Genomic DNA, 18,834 nt, shown 5'->3' with positions numbered 1-18,834 from the left:
CAGTCGCCTTTTCCCTAATGCAGTGTTTCCCAAACTCCAATCCTCACGACCCCCAACTTGTCATATTTTCAGGATTTCATAGATATTGCACAGGTGATGGATTACTATTAAGGCATCAGAAATGGCCACCGGTTCTCTCACCTGTGCAATACTACAGAAAACCTGAAAACATTGTGTTGGGGGGCCGTGAGGACGGGGTTTGGGAAACACTGCCCTGATTCATTCATGAGGAACTTGTGTGGTGGAAATCATGTAATTTAGGGTTTTATCTGCTCCGCCAATGAATAACTATCTCTAATGGCTGGTCTTGGCAGGAAAGTAATTGGTTCTTGCACGGTAGGAGATCCTGATTACACTTCAGAATAATAAGCTTCTTGTGGCTCTTTGACTTTAAGACTTTGGATTGCTTTGAAAACGTGATTACATTTTGCAAACTTGTACATTGTGAAGACTCTGACCCGTTTTATTACTTGTCCCGCTATCCCAGCTGACTGAGCCATATACATAATGATTGAGCTAAGTTCGAAGTTTATCACTTTATTGATTGACCTTGGTGCTCCTTACTTGGCATTTTCTCATCTTAGTTATTTTATTTGTGCATCTAGATATTGGCCCGTAGAACTACAGCATTCATAGAGATCCCATAGGTAATATGTAATCCTCCCAAGGCATATTATGATGGGACTGTAGTAGAGACCAATAGAAAGTAGCACCTGCCATTAAAGTGACAATCTGTCTGTAATAGCAAAGCAAGAATAATAATTGACTGTGGCTCTTAACCAGTTTGGGGTGAATATTTTATCTGAAAGTCTAGGTGCATTTTTCTAAGTGCTGGAGAAACCCCCCTGCGATCAGTCTGTATTCCTGGGGAGTGCGGCCACTGGAAGTTGTCTCCTCAATCTGGCTGACCGAGAGGACACCTTAGGAGACCCCCCCACAATGTATGAGTTCTATAAATCATATTAACTTTTATTAATGGGAAGATCTCTTTATGGGTATGTTCATACATTTGGCTGAAAAATTTACATGTAAAAATGCTGCAAGGTTTTTATATTTTTGTGTATGGAACATTTTTTTTTCACATTTATTACACCACAATGTAAAATGTGGCATGTTTTCCTTGCAAAATGAACATGGTGATTGTTTGGGGGTTTTATTCCCTATGCATTTAAAAACGAGCAGAACAAGGCATGACACATATGCAATAGGCATGCTTTCCCATTAAAATTGAGAGGAAGCCTATGACATGTAGTTGTGAAGTATTGTTTTGGGGTTTGTGTTTTTTTTTCTACAAAAAACCCCAATATGTAAACATACCACTAAAAGATTTCCACTTGCAGCAAGTTGGATTAAAATGGCATGCGCTGGGTTACAATTAATAAATTCAAATGGTACTCACCCTAGCCTGCATGGTTTCTTGTCGGTGAGCTCAGAGATGTGTGCTGAAGTCGTGATGTCACCACAGCAGCCAGTAAACCAAGACAAGAGTAATGGTGGAGAGCAGATTGGAGGAGCAGGGTGGGTTTCGTTGGATTTTATCACAGAGGTGGCCATTAGAGTTCAGAACGCTATAAGTAGAAAACCAGTTTAATTGGTTAACGACCTATTATATGATATACATTTTCATTATGGATTGTTCAGTGAAGTATGAATCTGGCTCAGGATCTGAGCCTGCTTCATACCAGGTGTTACATTGGACAGATGATACAGAAGGAAAAAGTGATGGCCGTCTCACGCTGTCAAACTCTTCATCCAGGCTCTTTATCAGCTTGGATGAAGTACTTGACAGTGTGAAATGGCCATCACTTTTTTTCTGTCTGTATCACCTGTCCGGTAATTAATAAAGGACTGTTTTAGGCATGGAGGGAGTGCCACAAATTTATCTATTTTTCGCTATTTGGCATTATCTTGAACTTGTTGAGCATGCACATGTAACTCTTACATGCTCTAAGCTTGCTTCATTTACTAGTGCTGATCCATTTCCTGTACTTGCAAGTTTATCACGAGATGCAGAACTTTTAAAGAAGGGGCACAGAAGAAATAAGAAACTGTTCTAGAATCAGTGGAGGAGGTACTCCATTTTATAGTAAAAAAAAAAATCCTCTCGAAATGCTGCTGTCGAGCTCTGAAAGAAGCATTTTAATTACATTTTGGGTGGTGAGCGCTTACACCGGCTTCAATGACGCAAATGCATGGTACTGATGGTTTACCATGACAGGCCTCCCTAACTGCCATTTTTGTCCTCCTCTGACAGGTTGGTCTTCATAGGTGATTTTGCTACACACTACAGTACAGTGGTACCGCAGTATATATTATAAATGCTCAAACAGTTGCAGGTTTAAGTCCGTAGGGATGACTAAAAACATGTTGAAAATGTCAAATGTGAAAATAAAACCCTAAAAACTGTGGCGGAGCTGTGAGGTTTTTTTCCCTGCAGTTTCACCACATATGGCGACGTCTATGGAAAAATAAACAAGTTATGGCTCTTGGAGCAAGGGGAAGAAAAAAATGAGTGCAAAATGAAAAAATTCCCTGGTCCTGAAAGAGTTTAAAAACCTAATCTTCTGTACGCATATTTAACTCTATAAGGTAGTTGGTATAGCTTTGGATCATTATGTATTAATTTTTTTGTTGTTGTTTATTTTACATAGAGGACAAGAAGCCATTTTGGAAGTCTGTTCTGAAACCTCCCCCAAATCATCGGCCCTTCAGTGGCTTAACCCTGAGCAAACTGCAGGGAAGACTCATCCTTATCTTTTCAGTCAGTGCCAGGTAATAAGACAAACTCACATGTAATCCTTTGTTGTTGTATATTGTATTCATTCAGAGTTCTTTTGGCCACAAAAATTGTTGCCCAGAGCAATCTGATACCTGGAACTTGACACTTCTTGTCCGCACTAGTTCTTATGCATGAAGCCCACTGTACCAGTTTGTATTAGAAAAACGAGTACTATTATATAAAGTGTATTCCATACAGCTAATGTAAAAGTTATATATTGTGTATATAATGTGAATTTTTTTTCTTTTAATCAAAATACAGTTCAGTGCAAAAATATAGAGTTTAGAAAACACATTCACATAAGTGTGTGTGTAAAATAAAAATAAAAAAATGCACAAAAACTTTAGTGCACTTTGTGGCTTTCCATTGCAAGAGCTCTATTGTGCTACAGATGAGATATTTTTCCCCGTTCTTTGTTGTGACAGAGTGGTTTTCCTCTTTAATATTTCTTTAGAAACATGCATGCCTTTCATTTCTAGTATATTACCCTATAATTCAAACGCTTATACAAGAAACTGCAACAAATCCCTGGTATGTATATATAGTCAGTCCGAAATGGCATTATTAGCTACAAATAAATCCAAGAAAGAACAAAAAATGCCAGGACAAAAGGTACTTAAAAAGGTATAAATTTTATTGAATAAAAAGGAAAAGTAAATACTATCATAGGTAAATCCAATAACAGATGAGGTGACTCTTACAAAGATGAGGGAGCAACTGGGAGAGCTCCAACAGTATAAGAATGCACAGCTTATTTCATCATCCCCTGACCCCTGATGAAGCTACTGCGAAATGTGCACTGGGTCTTGGTGAGTGAGCAAGTGATTCCACCATTGTGTGATCATGTATCGTTTATATGTTGTTAAACTGAGAGATACCACCTAATTATATGTAACAATTTCTTTTGCACACGTATTTATTTGTAACCATAATGGCCATTTATTTATTCTGAATATACTTTTTACCATATTATATATTTATTCTATTATTTATATGACCTTGATTTATAAAGCACTACAGCCCTTTTAGCTGTGATGAAATAACCTGTGCATTCTTATACTGTTGGGACTCTCCCAGTTGCTCACTCATCTTTGTAAGGCTGCGTGCCCACTATGCGTTTTTCAAGCGTTTTTGCCGTGGAATTTCCGCAGTGAAAACGCTTGGTAATACTTGCCCCATGATCCCCAATAATAATCCGCATGTGCGGTCGCATGACTAAATGACGTCATGAAAGGTCCTTTCACACCACCGCGAGCCGCCCAAGACACCGGACGCAGCAGAGAAAACACCGGGGGCCAACGGAAGGTGATTATAATCTTTAATTTTTACCATTCTTCTTCTTTTTTTTTTTTTTTTTTAAAACTATTACTTGGTCAAACTATTACTTGGTCACACTATATGAATCCATGCCGGTTGCAGGCATTTATATAGTGTGACCAAGTTGTCAAGCACTTTCCAAGTGATGCTAAAATCGCCTGGAAAGCGCTTGACAACCCGCATGCGGAAATGCATGTGAAGAACGCTTCACATCCGCATGTCCCTGGCAGGAAAAACGCATGTACAATCCGCATGCGTTTTTCCTGCCAGGGAGAAGCAGAAAAAATATGCAGCATTTCTGCATCATGAGCACTTGGCCTAAGTGTTACCTCATCTGTTATTGGATTTACTTATGATAGTATTTACTTTTCCTTTTTATTAAATAAAATTTATACCTTTTCTGTACTTTTTTGTTCTTTCTTGGATTTAAAATTCAAACACATTGCAATGTATTACGGCTGTCAGCCTAAACCTCGCTGCAAATCTTGCTCCCTAGGTACAGTTTGTAGTAATAATTAATAATAGTGAGTAGTAGTTGCGTCGATAGCATGGCATCCCCATCATGTGATAAGGGGAAGGCGTACCACACAGCTGACCCAGTTATACATCCTTAAGGTCACAGGGCTCTCTGTGCAAAAACAGTATATATTCTTTATTAGTCACATTGGAAATGTAGTCCATAAATGCCACTCAGAAATTGGACACATGCTCCACAGACGCTTGTTCACATTACATATATTGGACCTGCCTGCACATTGCGCACATTTTTGACTCAGTGGCTGTGTCAGGTTTTGCGTCTGAAGCCCTGTAAAAACAGGATTCAGGCGTATTCCCTAACAAGGCCATTGACTTTAGTGAAGCAGACGGAGTCGCTATCTGACCTCATTCTCTCAGTGTATACCTTTTTAAGGCTGGCACAAAAAAGTTGGTTGACCACGCCCTTATGCCCACCCCAGGAGGCGGTCAAACTGACCACAAAATGACTCCCTCTGCTTCAATAAAGTCAGTGACTCTTTTGGCGGATACGCCTGAATCTTGTTTTTGGGGTTTCAGATGGAAGCGCCAATGGAGCCATTGAAGTGGCAAAAAATGTGCTGTGATCATAGCCTTAAGCACACACCACTCACATATAAGGAGGTGTATACTGCTTGTGTCTGTATTGCATATTTTAGTCACCTTCATAATGCACATATGTTGGTAAGACACGTCACGTACTGTAGACATTAGTCATTTTTGGATTACCCACTTCCTTTTGCACGTAATACCTATACCTGGCTGGCAGTAGGCCCATAGTTTAACTAAGCCCCACTCACTTGTCACTTAAAGAGGTTTTCCCACAAACAAAAGTTCATTTTAAAAATGGTCTGTGTCTGACCGTGTACGGAACATACCACAGCTCCTGGGCAGGGGAGGAAGCAAAAGACCATACAGATATTACAGCACGGGATCACAGCTGATTCTTTTCGAGAGGTAAAACATTTCACTCCCTGTTTTTAAACGATATTTTACCTCACAAAATGAATCCTCTGCGATCCACTGCTGTATTTTCTGTACACTCTTTTGCAGCCTCCCCTGCCCAGGAGATGTGGTATGTTCCGTACACTGTCAGACAGACCATTTTTACAATGAACTTTTGTTCGTGGGAAAACCCATTTAAGTCCAGCCTCTGCCATCACATCATGCTCCACCCCTGATCCAGTGACTAAAAGGAACTTCCATGTAACTTCTCTTATGCTCTCCAGCTTAACCAAAGCAGCCAGGCTTTTTGCTTTTTGCTATAGCTTTGTCTGCCCCTGAACTCGGCATCTTGTTATAGGAAACCTGTGAGGTTTTGTTTTTTTTTTTTTTGTTTTTTTTTAAATAAATATATAAACCTGCTGCCTAACCCCATACTGAAATCACAGTACTGGGAGGAAAGGAACTTGTATCTACCCGGGAGCTGGTCACTTTTATTCATACGGGTGTGCAGAAAACAACTATGGTCATCGCTCGCTATACACGCAGCTCAGACTCCTCAATTTCCCTGACTCCCGACTCCAACTCCACAGCCCTGCCTCACTACTGAGCGTGTACATAAAGTGCAGCACAGATTCATCTCCACTAAAAGCCGAGATCAGGAATAGACATTTATAGGACATTTCAGAACTTTCCCAAATTCTTATGAAAACATTAACAGCACATACTGCATTGTACTACTGTACCCAACTTATATATTTTAGGAGTCGGTCCATTTTATACCGACCCCACCAAAATGGACACTGACTCCAAATCCAGAACCCTGGCTCTGCAGGTAAATGGCATTTTTGGACATGACAGGTTCTCTTTAAAGGTCCATCAGTAGATAACTAAACTAAACAAGCCGGATCATCCCTCCTCTGCACCTATGGCAGCTTACTTTGGAGCTCAAAGCACAAGTTTCTGCACTAGAAAAGGGTCGTCCATCCTTCATTTGCCTGTCTGCCAGTGTGCGGGCACTCAGCTCAGCGGGATGAATTATGAATAAAATGTTCCTGAGAAACTGAGTGACCCTGTGGCTTAATAACTAGAGTTAGTGTGAATCGATTTGCAAAACCTGGTCCAGCAGACATGTCTGTAATCTGTGGTGGCTGGACGGAAGCCCTGAGAACCACCTCTTGCCTCGTGGTATCTCCAGCTCTGTTTTGATTAGCTGGCTTTTCGCGACCTCATCGTTGCGGTGTGATGCACATGTAACGTCATGACGAGGTCGGCCAACCAAAAGAGCCGTGGATGCCATTAGGTACTATGTAGTTGTCAGGGTTAAGCCCAGCAACCACAGGCCGGAGGGGGAGTATAAGGATGCATTTTTCTTTTTTAACCTTTTGATTGCTTTTCATGCTTGTGATAAATGGCGGATTACAAAAAAATCTGCATTTTGGCGCTTTAACGTAAAATTCAATTCCAATCTAATTTATGCACTCATCCGTAGTTATCACGAATATATTACCAATCATATTTAATTTTTCTTTTATGTTTTCCAGGCCACACATTGCAGAACTATAATTCCCTGTCAAGACACTCCATCAATAAAATTCACCTATTACTGCCAGGTTTGTTACCAAAAGAAATAGAAGCTGGGATTATTTTAGGACCCAACCAGTACACTGGTGTGACCGGTGCACTTCAGAAATCTTGATGACGGCAATAGTGTTTGGTGTCTCAGTAAATTGAATGCAGATGTGTGTTAGAGGAGCTGTCACAGATCATAAGCCGTAGTTTTGCCCTCATTTCATTCCGCTGCTCCCCAAGTCTGCCGTCTTTGTTTATTTTTAATCCCCCTCCCCCATACAGTTCCAGAGATATGGGCCTCTTTTTTATTTTCTGCTGAATTTTCTGCTCTTTACAAGGGGGTGTAGATCACAGGGTAATAATCAGTGTCGGACTGGGGTGCCAAGGGCCCACCAGTAACCAACTCCAGGACCCCACTTTTCAGCTACATGTAATTGTGACCTTATCCTCCATCACAAATGTATATAACATTGAACTGGGTAGATTGTTAAATGAATGCTGCCTTTGTACATAGTGATTCAATTATATAGTGCTAAGTACTGCTCATATAAGAGCGTAGTGGCCCACTCTTGCACAGGGGCCCACCGGGGGATTCTCCTGTGGGCCAGTCCGAGCCTGGTAATAATAGAGAGCAGCCCAAAGACACCCACCCCCCACCCCCACCCCCAGAGAATCCTGTGTGCACCACTTCCTTGAAAGACCTTAAAAAGCTCTGTATTTCTAGAGAAGTTTGGCAGAATTATAAAAAAAGAAAACTGAATACTCTGGAGCGCAGCGGGAATAAAATAAGAGAAAGAACTGGCCACTTTAGATCTGGTGACAGGTCATCTTTAAAGTTCCGCTATAATAGCATGACCACATCGAAGATATTAAGCTGCGCCTCTTAATATTAAGCATCCTGGGGTAAGTCGGGCCAATTTTATTAAGACTGGTGTAAAGAATGCAAGTTTTTAATAAATTTCCCCCCACTGTCTGATTCTTAGAGAATGAAAACTTAAGACTTAACAGTCTTCAAAATACATCTGATTTAGACTTTTCTATATTTTGAATACACAATTATTTTAATTGTTTATTATTCAGCTTTGTTTAAAAGTTACTATTGTCAGACAACGTTATCTAATTAAGCTACTGTACTGGATTACTTTGTTTTAAATGCATAAGCTAGATTTCCTCCTTTCCCTTGTTCCTTTCCTTTATGCATCACTGTAGTAAATAGTAGTTATGTTTGACTTTTGTTCACTTTGAAAAATTAAATAAAGATATTAAGGAATGAAATACATCAGATTTATCACAGTGCTTCAAGCTGTTTGACATTTGTTGCATTATTTTTAGACTGTTTTGTCCCAAGTTTACACTAATTATTAATGAGCATACTTTGTGCCAGATATTTGATATATGTTCTCCAAATAGAAATACTTGGGTCCTGGTTCATCAAAGCGATTACTACAGAATTCTGGTATAAATTGCTTGAAAAATCAAAACATTTTTGTGCAATACTGAGCTGCACAAAAATGTTCAGTCTTCTGCCGTTTTCAGGGCAGAGCTGAGACGCCAGCAGAACAGGTACATGATGCTACAGCTCACCTAACTTATGACTAGCTGTAGCGGACCTTATGCTAGAAATCTTACTCCAGTCTGGCTAGATTTGTGGCGTGGGCATGGAGGCACACGCCACTTGTCAGACCCCCCTGATTCATTAAGAGGTGTTTGCCTCTTAATGAATCAGGAGCGTCTGACTCCAACACACCCCATCATCAAGACCAGAGTTGTTCACACCAATGTTGGAGAATCTTGGGTTTATAAATAAGATTAGGTGACATGCTTTAGTTGGCATTCATAGTCCTGTGAATATAAACTTGGGGGCCAATTCGTCAAAAGCTTTTATGCAACAAAAGTGGCATTAAAGCCATAAAAAGTTGTAAAAATTTTGCGCAAAGTGAAGTTGCACAAAACTTTAGTGACTTTTGACATTTTCATGCCATTTTATATCCGCTCCAGTGGAATAGGCAGAGCTGAAGCTGGGGCGGGATGGGGCCTATTTATGAAAAGTATGACTGAAGTAGGATTTCTGGCACTGCTCGTGGAGGCGCATACCACTAGGAAGAAATGCCAAATTCATTAAGTGGCGCGCACCTGTTAATGGGTTCAGCGTCTACTATCCAATTACGGCACTACGCCAGTCTTTATGAATCAGCTCCTTGGTTTCTAACAGTGCAGTTTTATTTTGGCTTTGTTTCTATGGGATTTTTTTTTTTTATTGTAATATTATTCCTAGAGTTTTTCACCTTACCATTGAAATCGTAAATCCTACAGCAATAGTGACTGGATCCTGAGGTTCTAGGGAAATTTTTATAAAATCTTGTGTTTTTTGTTTTCTTACTGTGACATTTTTTGGCAAGTTTGCCTATGAATTTTTACCATTGTAGTTTTTAAATAATTGAAGTTAAGTGTCAGTGTTTAGGAAATCCCCTTTATTTTTTTCTCCCTAGGTGTCAGTTCCAAAGGAGTTGGTGGCTTTAATGAGCGCTCTAAATGATGGAGATTTTATTGATCCACATGACTGCAAAAGGAAGATCTTTCGCTTCAAGCAAAATGTAGGGTTTCCTTTCATATTTTTTTCTTTCATGTATAATATATAGAATCCTTTTTTTTTTTTACTTTCACTGTGAGATATTGTTTGTTTTTTTTTATCTGGGTTAATGAACAACAAACAATGTTTAAATAGATCCCACAATAGTCTTGTATTGCTTTGCACAGCAATAAACTGAACAACTCTGCCAGATAACATTGTCCATGGCTAAACATAATAGAAAGAAGTGCAAAAAAAAAATAAATAAATAAACAAAACCTCTACAATAACTGTATTTGGGGGAAAAAGTACTTCTGGGTTATCAATATAAATGTGTGAATTTAACTTTACAGAATGCCCCTTTTTAAAGCATTATTTATTTATTTTTATTTTTTTTTTGTATAACAGGTACCAATACCAAGCTATTTAATTGCTCTAGTAGTTGGTGCTTTGGAGGGGAGGTAAGTGTACTCCTGGTTAAGCCTGTTGTACATTAACGAAAACACCATTGTTACCATGTGTATTACAGATTATGAAAAATGGCATAATGCATTCACAGCTATTAGGCGTCTTAGATTGCAAAAAAATAAAAAAAAAATAAACTGCCACAAAAACCTTTATAACAAGTTATCACCATTTGATACAATGGTCTTCTATCTGCAACTTATCCAAGCTCTGTGTCTGACAGCACTTGCTATTCAAGTCTGTTACCTTATCCACATTGGAAGAGACTCTTAGGCCATGTTCCCACGGTGAGCTTTTAGTGAAGTTTTTGATGTTTCAGATTTCCTGCAGTATTTCTTCACCCATTAAGTGAAATTGGTTACTGATTTCCTTGCTCCACTTCTGATTTTCTATAATAATGTTTTGATTTCACAAGTTGTACAGTAATTGGTGAAATCTACCTCTTAATACACATGCAAAGGCAGATTCCCCCCCCCCCCCTGTAAAAGAGAAACCCTTTTTATACAGTGGGTACGGAAAGTATTCAGACCCCTTTTAAATTTTTCACTGTTTCATTGCAGCCATTTGTTAAATTCTAAAAAGTTCATTTTTTCCCATTAATGTACACTCTGTACCCCATCTTGACTGAAAAAAAACTGAAATTGTAGAAATTTTTGCAAATTTATTAAAAAAGAAAAACTGAAATATCACATGGTCATTAGTATTCAGACCCTTTGCCCAGACACTCATATTTAAGTCACATGCTGTCTATTTCCTTGTGAACCTCCTTGAGATGGTTCTACTCCTTCATTGGAGTCCAGCTGTGTTTAAACTGATAGGACTTGATTTAGAAAGGCACACACCTGTCTATATAAGGCCTCACAGCTCACAGTGCATGTCAGACCAAATGAGAATCATGAGCTCAAAGGAACTGCCCAAGGAGCTCAGAGACAGAATTGTGGCAAGGCACAGATCAGGCAAAGGTTACAAAAGAATTTCTGCATTACTCAAGGTTTCTAAGAGCACAGTGGCCTCCATAATCCTTAAATGGAAGAAGTTTGGGACCACCTGAAGTCTTCTTCGACCTGGCCGTCCAGCCAAACTGAGCAATCGTGGAAGAAGAGCCTTGGTGAGAGAGGTAAAGAGGAACCCCAAGATCACTGTGGCTGAGCTCCAGAGATGCAGTAGGGAGATGGGAGAAAGTTCCACAAAGTCAACTATCACTGCAGCCCTCCACCAGTCGGGCCTTTATGGCAGAGTGGCCCGACGGAAGCTTCTCCTCAGTGCAAGACATATGAAAGCCTGCATAGTTTGCTCAAAAACACATGAATGACTCCCAGACTATGAGAAATAAGATTCTCTGGTCTGATGAGATGAAGATAGAACTTTTTGGTGATAATTCTAAGCGGTATGTGTGGAGAAAACCAGGCACTGCTCATCACCTGTCCAATACAATCCCAACAGTGAAACATGGTGGTGGAAGCATCATGCTATGGGGGTGTTTTTCAGCTGCAAGGACAGGACGACAGGTTGCAATTGAAGGAAACATGAATGCGGCCAAGTACAGAGAGATCCTGGATGAAGACCTCTTCCAGAGTGCTCTGGACCTCAGACTTGGCCAAAGGTTCACCTTCCAACAAGACAATGACCCTAAGCACACAGCTAAAATAACAAAGGAGTGGCTTCAGAACAACTCTGTGACCATTCTTGACTGGTCCAGCCAGAGCTCTGACCTAAACCCAATTGATCATCTCTGAAAATGGCTGTCCACCAACGTTCACCATCCAACCTGACGGAACTGGAGAGGATCTGCAAGGAAGAATGGCAGAGGATCCCCAAATCCAGGTGTGAAAAACTTGTTGCATCATTTCCAAGAAGACTCATGTCTGTACTAGCTCAAAAGGGGGCTTCTACTCAATACTGAGCAAAGGGTCTGAATACTTATGACCATGTGATATTTCAGTTTTTCTTTTTTAATAAATTTGCAAAAACTTCTACAATTTCAGTTTTTTTTCAGTCAAGATGGAGTACAGAGTGTACATTAATGGGGAAAAAAATGAACTTTTTAGAATTTAACAAATGGCTGCAATGAAACGGAGTGAAAAATTTAAAAGGGGTCTGAATACTTTCCGTACCCACTGTATAAAAAGGGTTTCTCTTTTACAGGGGGGTGGGGGGGGGGGAATCTGCCTTTGCATGTGTATTAAGAGGTAGATTTCACCAATTACTGTACAACTTGTGAAATCAAGACATTATTATAGAAAATCAGAAGTGGAGCAAGGAAATCAGTAACCAATTTCACTTAATGGGTGAAGAAATACTGCAGGAAATCTGAAACATCAAAAACTTCACTAAGTGTACTTTAATGAGAAAAAAAAATGAACTTTTTAGAATTTACCAAATGGCTGCAATGAAACAAAGAGTGAAAAATGTAAAGGGGTCTGAATACTTTCCGTACCCGCTGTATATCATATTGATGATTTATTATCATTTATTTTCAGGAAGATTGGTCCAAGGACCACAGTATGGTCTGAGAAACAGTCTCTGGAAGCTTCTGCCTATGAATTTGCTGAGGTGGGTCGTTACAGCTTATAATTCTCTTAACGACATATGACTTACATTGTATGTCGTATGCTGTCTTCTTGACTTTGATGCTCACTCGCAAGCAGAGTTCACATCTTTGCCAACAGATAATGGCTGTAAAATCAGCCATCATATGTCTATAACAGCTGCAGATGGAGCGGAGCTCCGCCCGCGGCTGTTAACCTGTCAAACTGTGACAGCGACATTTACAGCGTGCGAGCAGGGTGGTGCGGGTTCTATGCGACCATGATGTGATGGTGGAGTGCCGATGGGTTTCAGTAATGCAAGTGGACTGCCGAGGACCCCTATATCTATCATGATTGTACTACCATGAAAGCCAGCCTATGGCTGCGTGCTCACGATGCGGTTTTAATGCGTTTCTGCGGCCGTTTTTCCCCCGCGGAAACGCATTAAAACAGCTTGTTAATAGGTTTACCATGTATAGCAATGATAATCCAGATGTGCTGTGCACATGAAGCGGAAATTTCCACTCCTGATTACCATTGCGGCAAAAACCGCAGCAGGACCATTTATTGCGCGATTCCGCCACAAATTTGCGCCCATTGACTTGCCCATTGACTTGCATTGAATCACAGCAAACCCACATGTATAATATCTATACATGCGGATTTGCTGCGTTTGAATGACAGTCAATAGGCGCGAATTTGCGGCGGAATCGCGCTGCGGGTGGTACCCGGGTCGGGAGAGGAGGCCATTACTCCTCTCATCCGACCGCTGCTCTGGCTGATAACAGCAAGAGCAGCGTGGATAGGAGGAGCAGCCGTCTGCCCTTCCCAGCCCGCGAGAAAAGAAAAAGTAAAAAAAAAAAAACCTCATATTCACCTGTCCGGCAGCCCCCGGTTTCCTCCTGGTCACCAGCGGCGATCCAATGCTCCCGGCGGCCAGTGACACTGCGGGCTTGCTCCCAGCAGTGTACTACGCCACCAGGACCTGCACTGATGTCAGCGATCACCTTATGGTCACGCGACAATGGGAAAATTCGCAAGAATGTTACCAGGGTGGTAAGTTCACCGGGGCTCATCAGCTGATCAACCCCAGTGACCTCCTGCAGCATGTATACTGACAGGGGAGATTTTACACCCCTGTCACATCTGTAGAATACAGTACTCTATACTGACATCAGTGATTACTGATGTCACAGCTGTAGAAGTGACCCAGATCGTCGTGGGACACTCGGCGGTACGTGGACTGCGTCGTTAACAGCGGACAGGTGAGGAATATTGTTTGTTATTTTACGTTTTTTTTCAGGAGATCGAAGGCTTCGCAGAGGCGTACAATAAAAAAATATATATATTAAAAACCGTGTGTTTTTTATTTAATTAAAATACTTTTATTCTGGATGTGTTTTTATTGAAAAGGCGGCGACTATTTTATAGACGTCCTCCATTACTAACCTGGGCTTCATTTCAGCCGCCAATATAAGGCTGACGTGAACTCCAACCCCATTACCCCATTACAGTGGGAAGAGCGAGGCTAAGCGCCAGATTTGGTGCATCTTATGCATGCGCCATTTCTGGGACTGCTGAGGGGTGATTTAATAGCCGCGGAGGGGGCTAGTATCCATGGCCCCTTCCATGGCTATTAATATCAGCCCACAGCTGCCTAGTTTAGCCTTTGCTGGTTAGATTTTATAGGGGGACCCCACATCAATTTTTTTCTGGGGTTCCCCTGTAATCTAGCCAGTAAAGGCTAAACAAACAGCTGTGGGCTGATATTAATAGTCAGGGAACATTGTTGGCTAATGGCCCCTTCCCTGACTACTAGTATCAGCCCCCAGCGGTCGGCTTTCCCTCTGCTGGTTATAAAAATGACGTGGGAGCTCACGCCATTTTTTTTTTTTATTATTATTATTTTAATTTTTTTTTTTTTTTAGGCTCTTTCCCTACAATCCGGACGTATCAGCGCTTTGGGCGCAAATTTTTTGCTGCGTCCAAAACGTTGCATTCTATTGAACGCAGGTAAATCCACATGTGTCCACTGAACCATGCGAATTTACCGCATTCAATACTTTCTAGTGGTCAAATTTCTGTTGCGCAGACTAGCAACTCCGCCAGAGAATTTGACATGCTGCGGTCCTGAAAGATGCGCCGCATGTCAATGTCCGCAGGTGATCTGCAGCCTCTGATGCACGCATAGTGGACATGGGATTTCTAGAGATCCCATCCACTATGCTCTACTGTCTGGACGCTGCGGGTTTGACGCTGTATAAACACGCAGCGTCAAACCTGCAGTGGTTCCTGACCGTGGCCACGTACCCAAACTCACCCGCAGCATGTCCATTTCTGTAGCTGACACTCTAGTCTCCACTGCATATTTTGACCGATTTGAAGTGTCATTATATGCGGTGGATTCATATGTACGACAACAAAAGTGCGGCATTAGAACTCCGCGTTTTGGACGCAACATAAATACGTTGTGTCCAAATCGCTGCAGAGTGCTGATCGGGGGGACGTAGCGGCTAACGAACCAGCTGTGAGATGTCAATTATGGCCAGGGAAAATGTTTGCCTAATGGCACCTTCCCAGGCTAAAATTAGCAGCTCACAGCAGTTGCATAAATTACATGAATAGAAATGCTAATGAAGATTGGGTGAATGGGACTAGCTGACACCTAGCTCTTTTGTTTGGTGATGACAAGGTGTCAATCAGACCTTTTCATGACCAAACTTAATTAAAGTAAAGAGTTAAATAAACACACAGACAGTGTAAACACTTTATTTGAAATTCAACAGACCCATTCTTTAATCATTTAAATGAACCAATATACTCACCCCAGTTCTTAATCCAAGGGTTTAAGCAATGTCTCACCAAATAACTTTATTTAGCTCCAAAAAGCATTCATTGATGTACAAAAACGCATGTAAATCTGCATACGTTTTTTTCTGCCAGGGAGCGGCAAAAACGCTCAGGAAATTTCTGCTTCAAATCGTCATTTCGCTCACATAACCTATAGCTGGCATTCATAAGTGACTGTGATTTTCTCCTATACATAGCAATACTATGGTATTGCTGTGTACAGTACATGCGATCGGATGATCAAAGATTCAAGTTCCCTAAGGGACTAACAAATACAGTAAAAAGTTAAATAAAAAATGTTTTAAAAAAACAAACCATTGCAGAATTGCGCTTCTTTTGCTATTTCGCCACGGTTGGAATTTTTTCCCCCACTTTCCAGTACATCACATGATAAAATGGATGTTGTCATTCAAAAGTACTTGTCCCACAAAAAATAAAGCCCTCCTACAGGTATATTGATGGAAAAATAAAAAAGTCGTGGCTCTTGCAATAAGGGGAGGAAAGAATGAAAGCGCAAACAGTGAAAAATTGCTAGGTCCTTTTTAAGGGGTTAAAAAAAATTATTTTTAGTGCACCATTGATTCGATGGTGTTGTACATGTGAATAAGACACAAATGGCATGCTGTTGCCTGAGCGCTCCATTTCAGTTCAGCTTTTATTCATAATATATATATGATTTTCTAAATATTATTTGTAGACAGAAAAAATGCTGAAATATGCGGAGTCTCTGGCAGGCCCCTATGTCTGGGAGAAGTATGACTTGCTCATTTTGCCTCCATCATTTCCATACGGCGGAATGGAGAACCCTTGCCTTACTTTTGTAACGCCAACTGTGCTGGTAAGGAACTCGTGTATAAGTGTACAATACTGTGCTGTGTGATGCTGGCTGTGACACTGTATTTTATGCAATATATGTTAAATAGATACATTTTATTGCAACATGTTTGTTCCTATGTCAAAAAAAAAAAATCAATAAAGTAAAGCAAATTAAACCATCTATGAAAATGGGTTCTTAGCTTATGCCCTGTAGTAATAGCTATATTTAATTTGCATTTATTTTTAAGTGTTTTCAATTTAGATTGGTTTAATGTTGGGTCTAAAGGAGTTGTTCGGGAATTGTATACTGTATTGGTGACCTATATTAACGTCAGATTAGTGGGATCTCTGTATGTACATACTGTACAGCCCTATACACTCTGTAGTGGCCATTCTCAGGTACTGCAGCTCAGCTTTCATTCTAATCAGAGCTGAGCCGCAGTGCCTGAGAACAGCCACTACAAAGCGGTGTTGTTCCTGCGCTGTACACCGTGTACATCCGGCCACAGCAGGCGATGCAAACATCTGATTGGTGGGGGTGCAAGGTGCCGAACCCTCACCAATCTGATACTAATGACTTTTATACTTAGGTCTTTAATAAAAGAATAAATGTGATATCTCAGTGGTTGCTCTAACTGGATAATTAAGCTCATTCAGAGAATAATTAGACGACATAGGCTAAATGAAAAAAAAAATTGTGTGATCTGTTTTTGGTTTAGTTTTTATCTTTTTTGCTGTGGCTGATGTAAATTCAAATTGACTTGGGATGAGCTTTAATATTTAGACAGCTTATTGATAAGAGTGGTGCAGTTTGGGGATGAAGAAATTCAGTGTTTTGTCTTTAATACCGTAGAATACCTGTAGAAAGATAAGGTTGGGTCCCCGGCTGTCAGCTACTATAGATGCCCCAAGTACAGTGAAAAAATGAGCAAAAAAAAAAGTACCGTATTTTTTCGGACTATCAGACGCACCTAGGTTTTAGAGGAGGAAAATAAAAAAAAAATAAGCAAAAAATGTGTTTATGATGCACTTTTAAGGGGGAGGGGGTCTTCTGCTGACACTGGTATAGGGGTAATGTCCCCCAATTCTGACAGTATCCCCCATCCTGGTATATATGCCCCCCCCCCTTCCTTTATACGTGGTACCCATACCAGGATGGGCATGGCAGCCCGCATCCCCATCCTGGTATGCATGGCACCCCGCATCCTTATCCTGGTATGCATGGTCCCCCTAATCCCCATCAGAATGCACATGAAAAATGTAAAAAAAATAAAACACTCCTATTCACCTTTCTTCTCTCCTCCAGCGCTGCTTCCTGTCTGCCCCCACTGATCTCTCCATGTGAGCCGCTCATGACGTCACTGCCATGCGCGGCTCACAAGGAGAGATCAGCTGCCGGAAGTCACTATTCCCCATGCCGGGACTGTGTGCGCAGTGAGCAGTGACTTCATGCTGCTTGATAGCCGGCATACAGTGTAGCCGCAGCGCGGCTCTTCTGCTGCCGGGCTACCTCTGCACACACGATCGCCCGGCATCAGCAGGAGCCGCGCTGCTGATATACTGTGTGCCGCTATTAAGGAGCATTTTCTTTAGCAGCGGGGACAGTGTAGGCTGCAGCAGGCGGCGGCTGCCTCCTGTGCCCCGCTCCTCCACTGCTACCCTCACCCCCCCCCCCCCAACATTCGGACTATAAGACGCACCCTCCATTTTCCTCCAAAATTTTAGAGGAAAAAAGTGCGTCTTTTAGTCCAAAAAATACGGAAGGTGTTATTTCACTGTTGGCGGATGAATAATGTAATAAAGTGTGTATGTGTATAGATAGAGAGGTGTGTGTGTGATATATCTATACCTCAAAAACATGAAGGGAACACTCAAATAACACATCCTAGATCTGAATGAATGAAATATTCTCATTGAATACTTTGTTCTGTACAAAGTTGAATGTGTAGTCAAAATGAGGCTCAGTATTGTGTGTGACCTCCACGTGCCTGTATGACCTCCCTACAACGCCTGGGCATGCTCCTGATGAGGTTGCGGATGGTCTCCTGTGCGATCTCCTCCCAGACCTGGACTAAAGCATCCGCCAACTCCTGGACAGTCTGTGGTGCAACGTGACGTTGGTGGATGGAGCGAGACATGATGTCCCAGATGTGCTCAATCAGATTCAGGTCTGGGGAACGAGCGGGCCATTCCATAGCTTCAATGCCTTCATCTTGCAGGAACTGCTGACACACTCCAGCCACATTGTCCTGCATTAGGAGGAACCCAGGGCCAACCGCACCCGCATATGGTCTCACAAGGGGTCTGAGAATCTCACCTCGGTACCTAATGGCAATCAGGCTACCTCTGGCGAGTACATGGAGGGCTGTGCGGCTCTCCAAAGAAATGCCACCCCACACCATTACTGACCCACTGTCACAGTGTGAACCTGCTTTCATCTGTGAAGAGCACAGGGCGCCAGTGGCGACTTTGCCAATCCTAGT

The 18,834-nt window shown here is 41.4% G+C and overlaps 2 protein-coding genes across 4 annotated transcripts in view; one reads left to right on the top strand and one right to left on the bottom strand.

The window, feature by feature from the left end:
• The window catches only part of CUNH12orf75 (chromosome unknown C12orf75 homolog), a 197,416-nt gene that overhangs the window by 105,474 nt on the left and 73,108 nt on the right, over positions 1-18,834 (bottom strand). For 2 of the 3 annotated variants that reach the window (XR_012251192.1, XM_073651562.1), the window contains exon 5: positions 1,400-1,568. The exons of the other annotated variant lie outside the window; for it this stretch is intronic. Coding sequence is in view for 1 of the 2 variants with exons in the window: in XM_073651562.1 (XP_073507663.1) it covers positions 1,400-1,554 (155 nt within the window). In the remaining variant the exon portion in view is untranslated. The remainder of the gene's footprint in view (positions 1-1,399; positions 1,569-18,834) is intronic. 3 annotated transcript variants of the gene reach the window in all.
• LTA4H (leukotriene A4 hydrolase) overlaps positions 1-18,834 on the top strand; it is a 39,068-nt gene that overhangs the window by 3,770 nt on the left and 16,464 nt on the right. Inside the window, exons 3-8 of the mRNA XM_073651561.1 lie at positions 2,652-2,772; positions 7,096-7,164; positions 9,613-9,717; positions 10,101-10,153; positions 12,638-12,710; positions 16,233-16,373. Coding sequence (XP_073507662.1) covers positions 2,652-2,772; positions 7,096-7,164; positions 9,613-9,717; positions 10,101-10,153; positions 12,638-12,710; positions 16,233-16,373 — 562 coding nt within the window. The remainder of the gene's footprint in view (positions 1-2,651; positions 2,773-7,095; positions 7,165-9,612; positions 9,718-10,100; positions 10,154-12,637; positions 12,711-16,232; positions 16,374-18,834) is intronic.

This window comes from Phyllobates terribilis, unplaced genomic scaffold (genome assembly GCF_046119375.1).
Source record: "Phyllobates terribilis strain yellow unplaced genomic scaffold, ASM4611937v1 Scaffold_11__3_contigs__length_659146591, whole genome shotgun sequence".
Taxonomy (NCBI): Eukaryota; Metazoa; Chordata; class Amphibia; order Anura; family Dendrobatidae; genus Phyllobates; species Phyllobates terribilis.
This window is presented reverse-complemented; position numbering and strand designations above follow the sequence as displayed.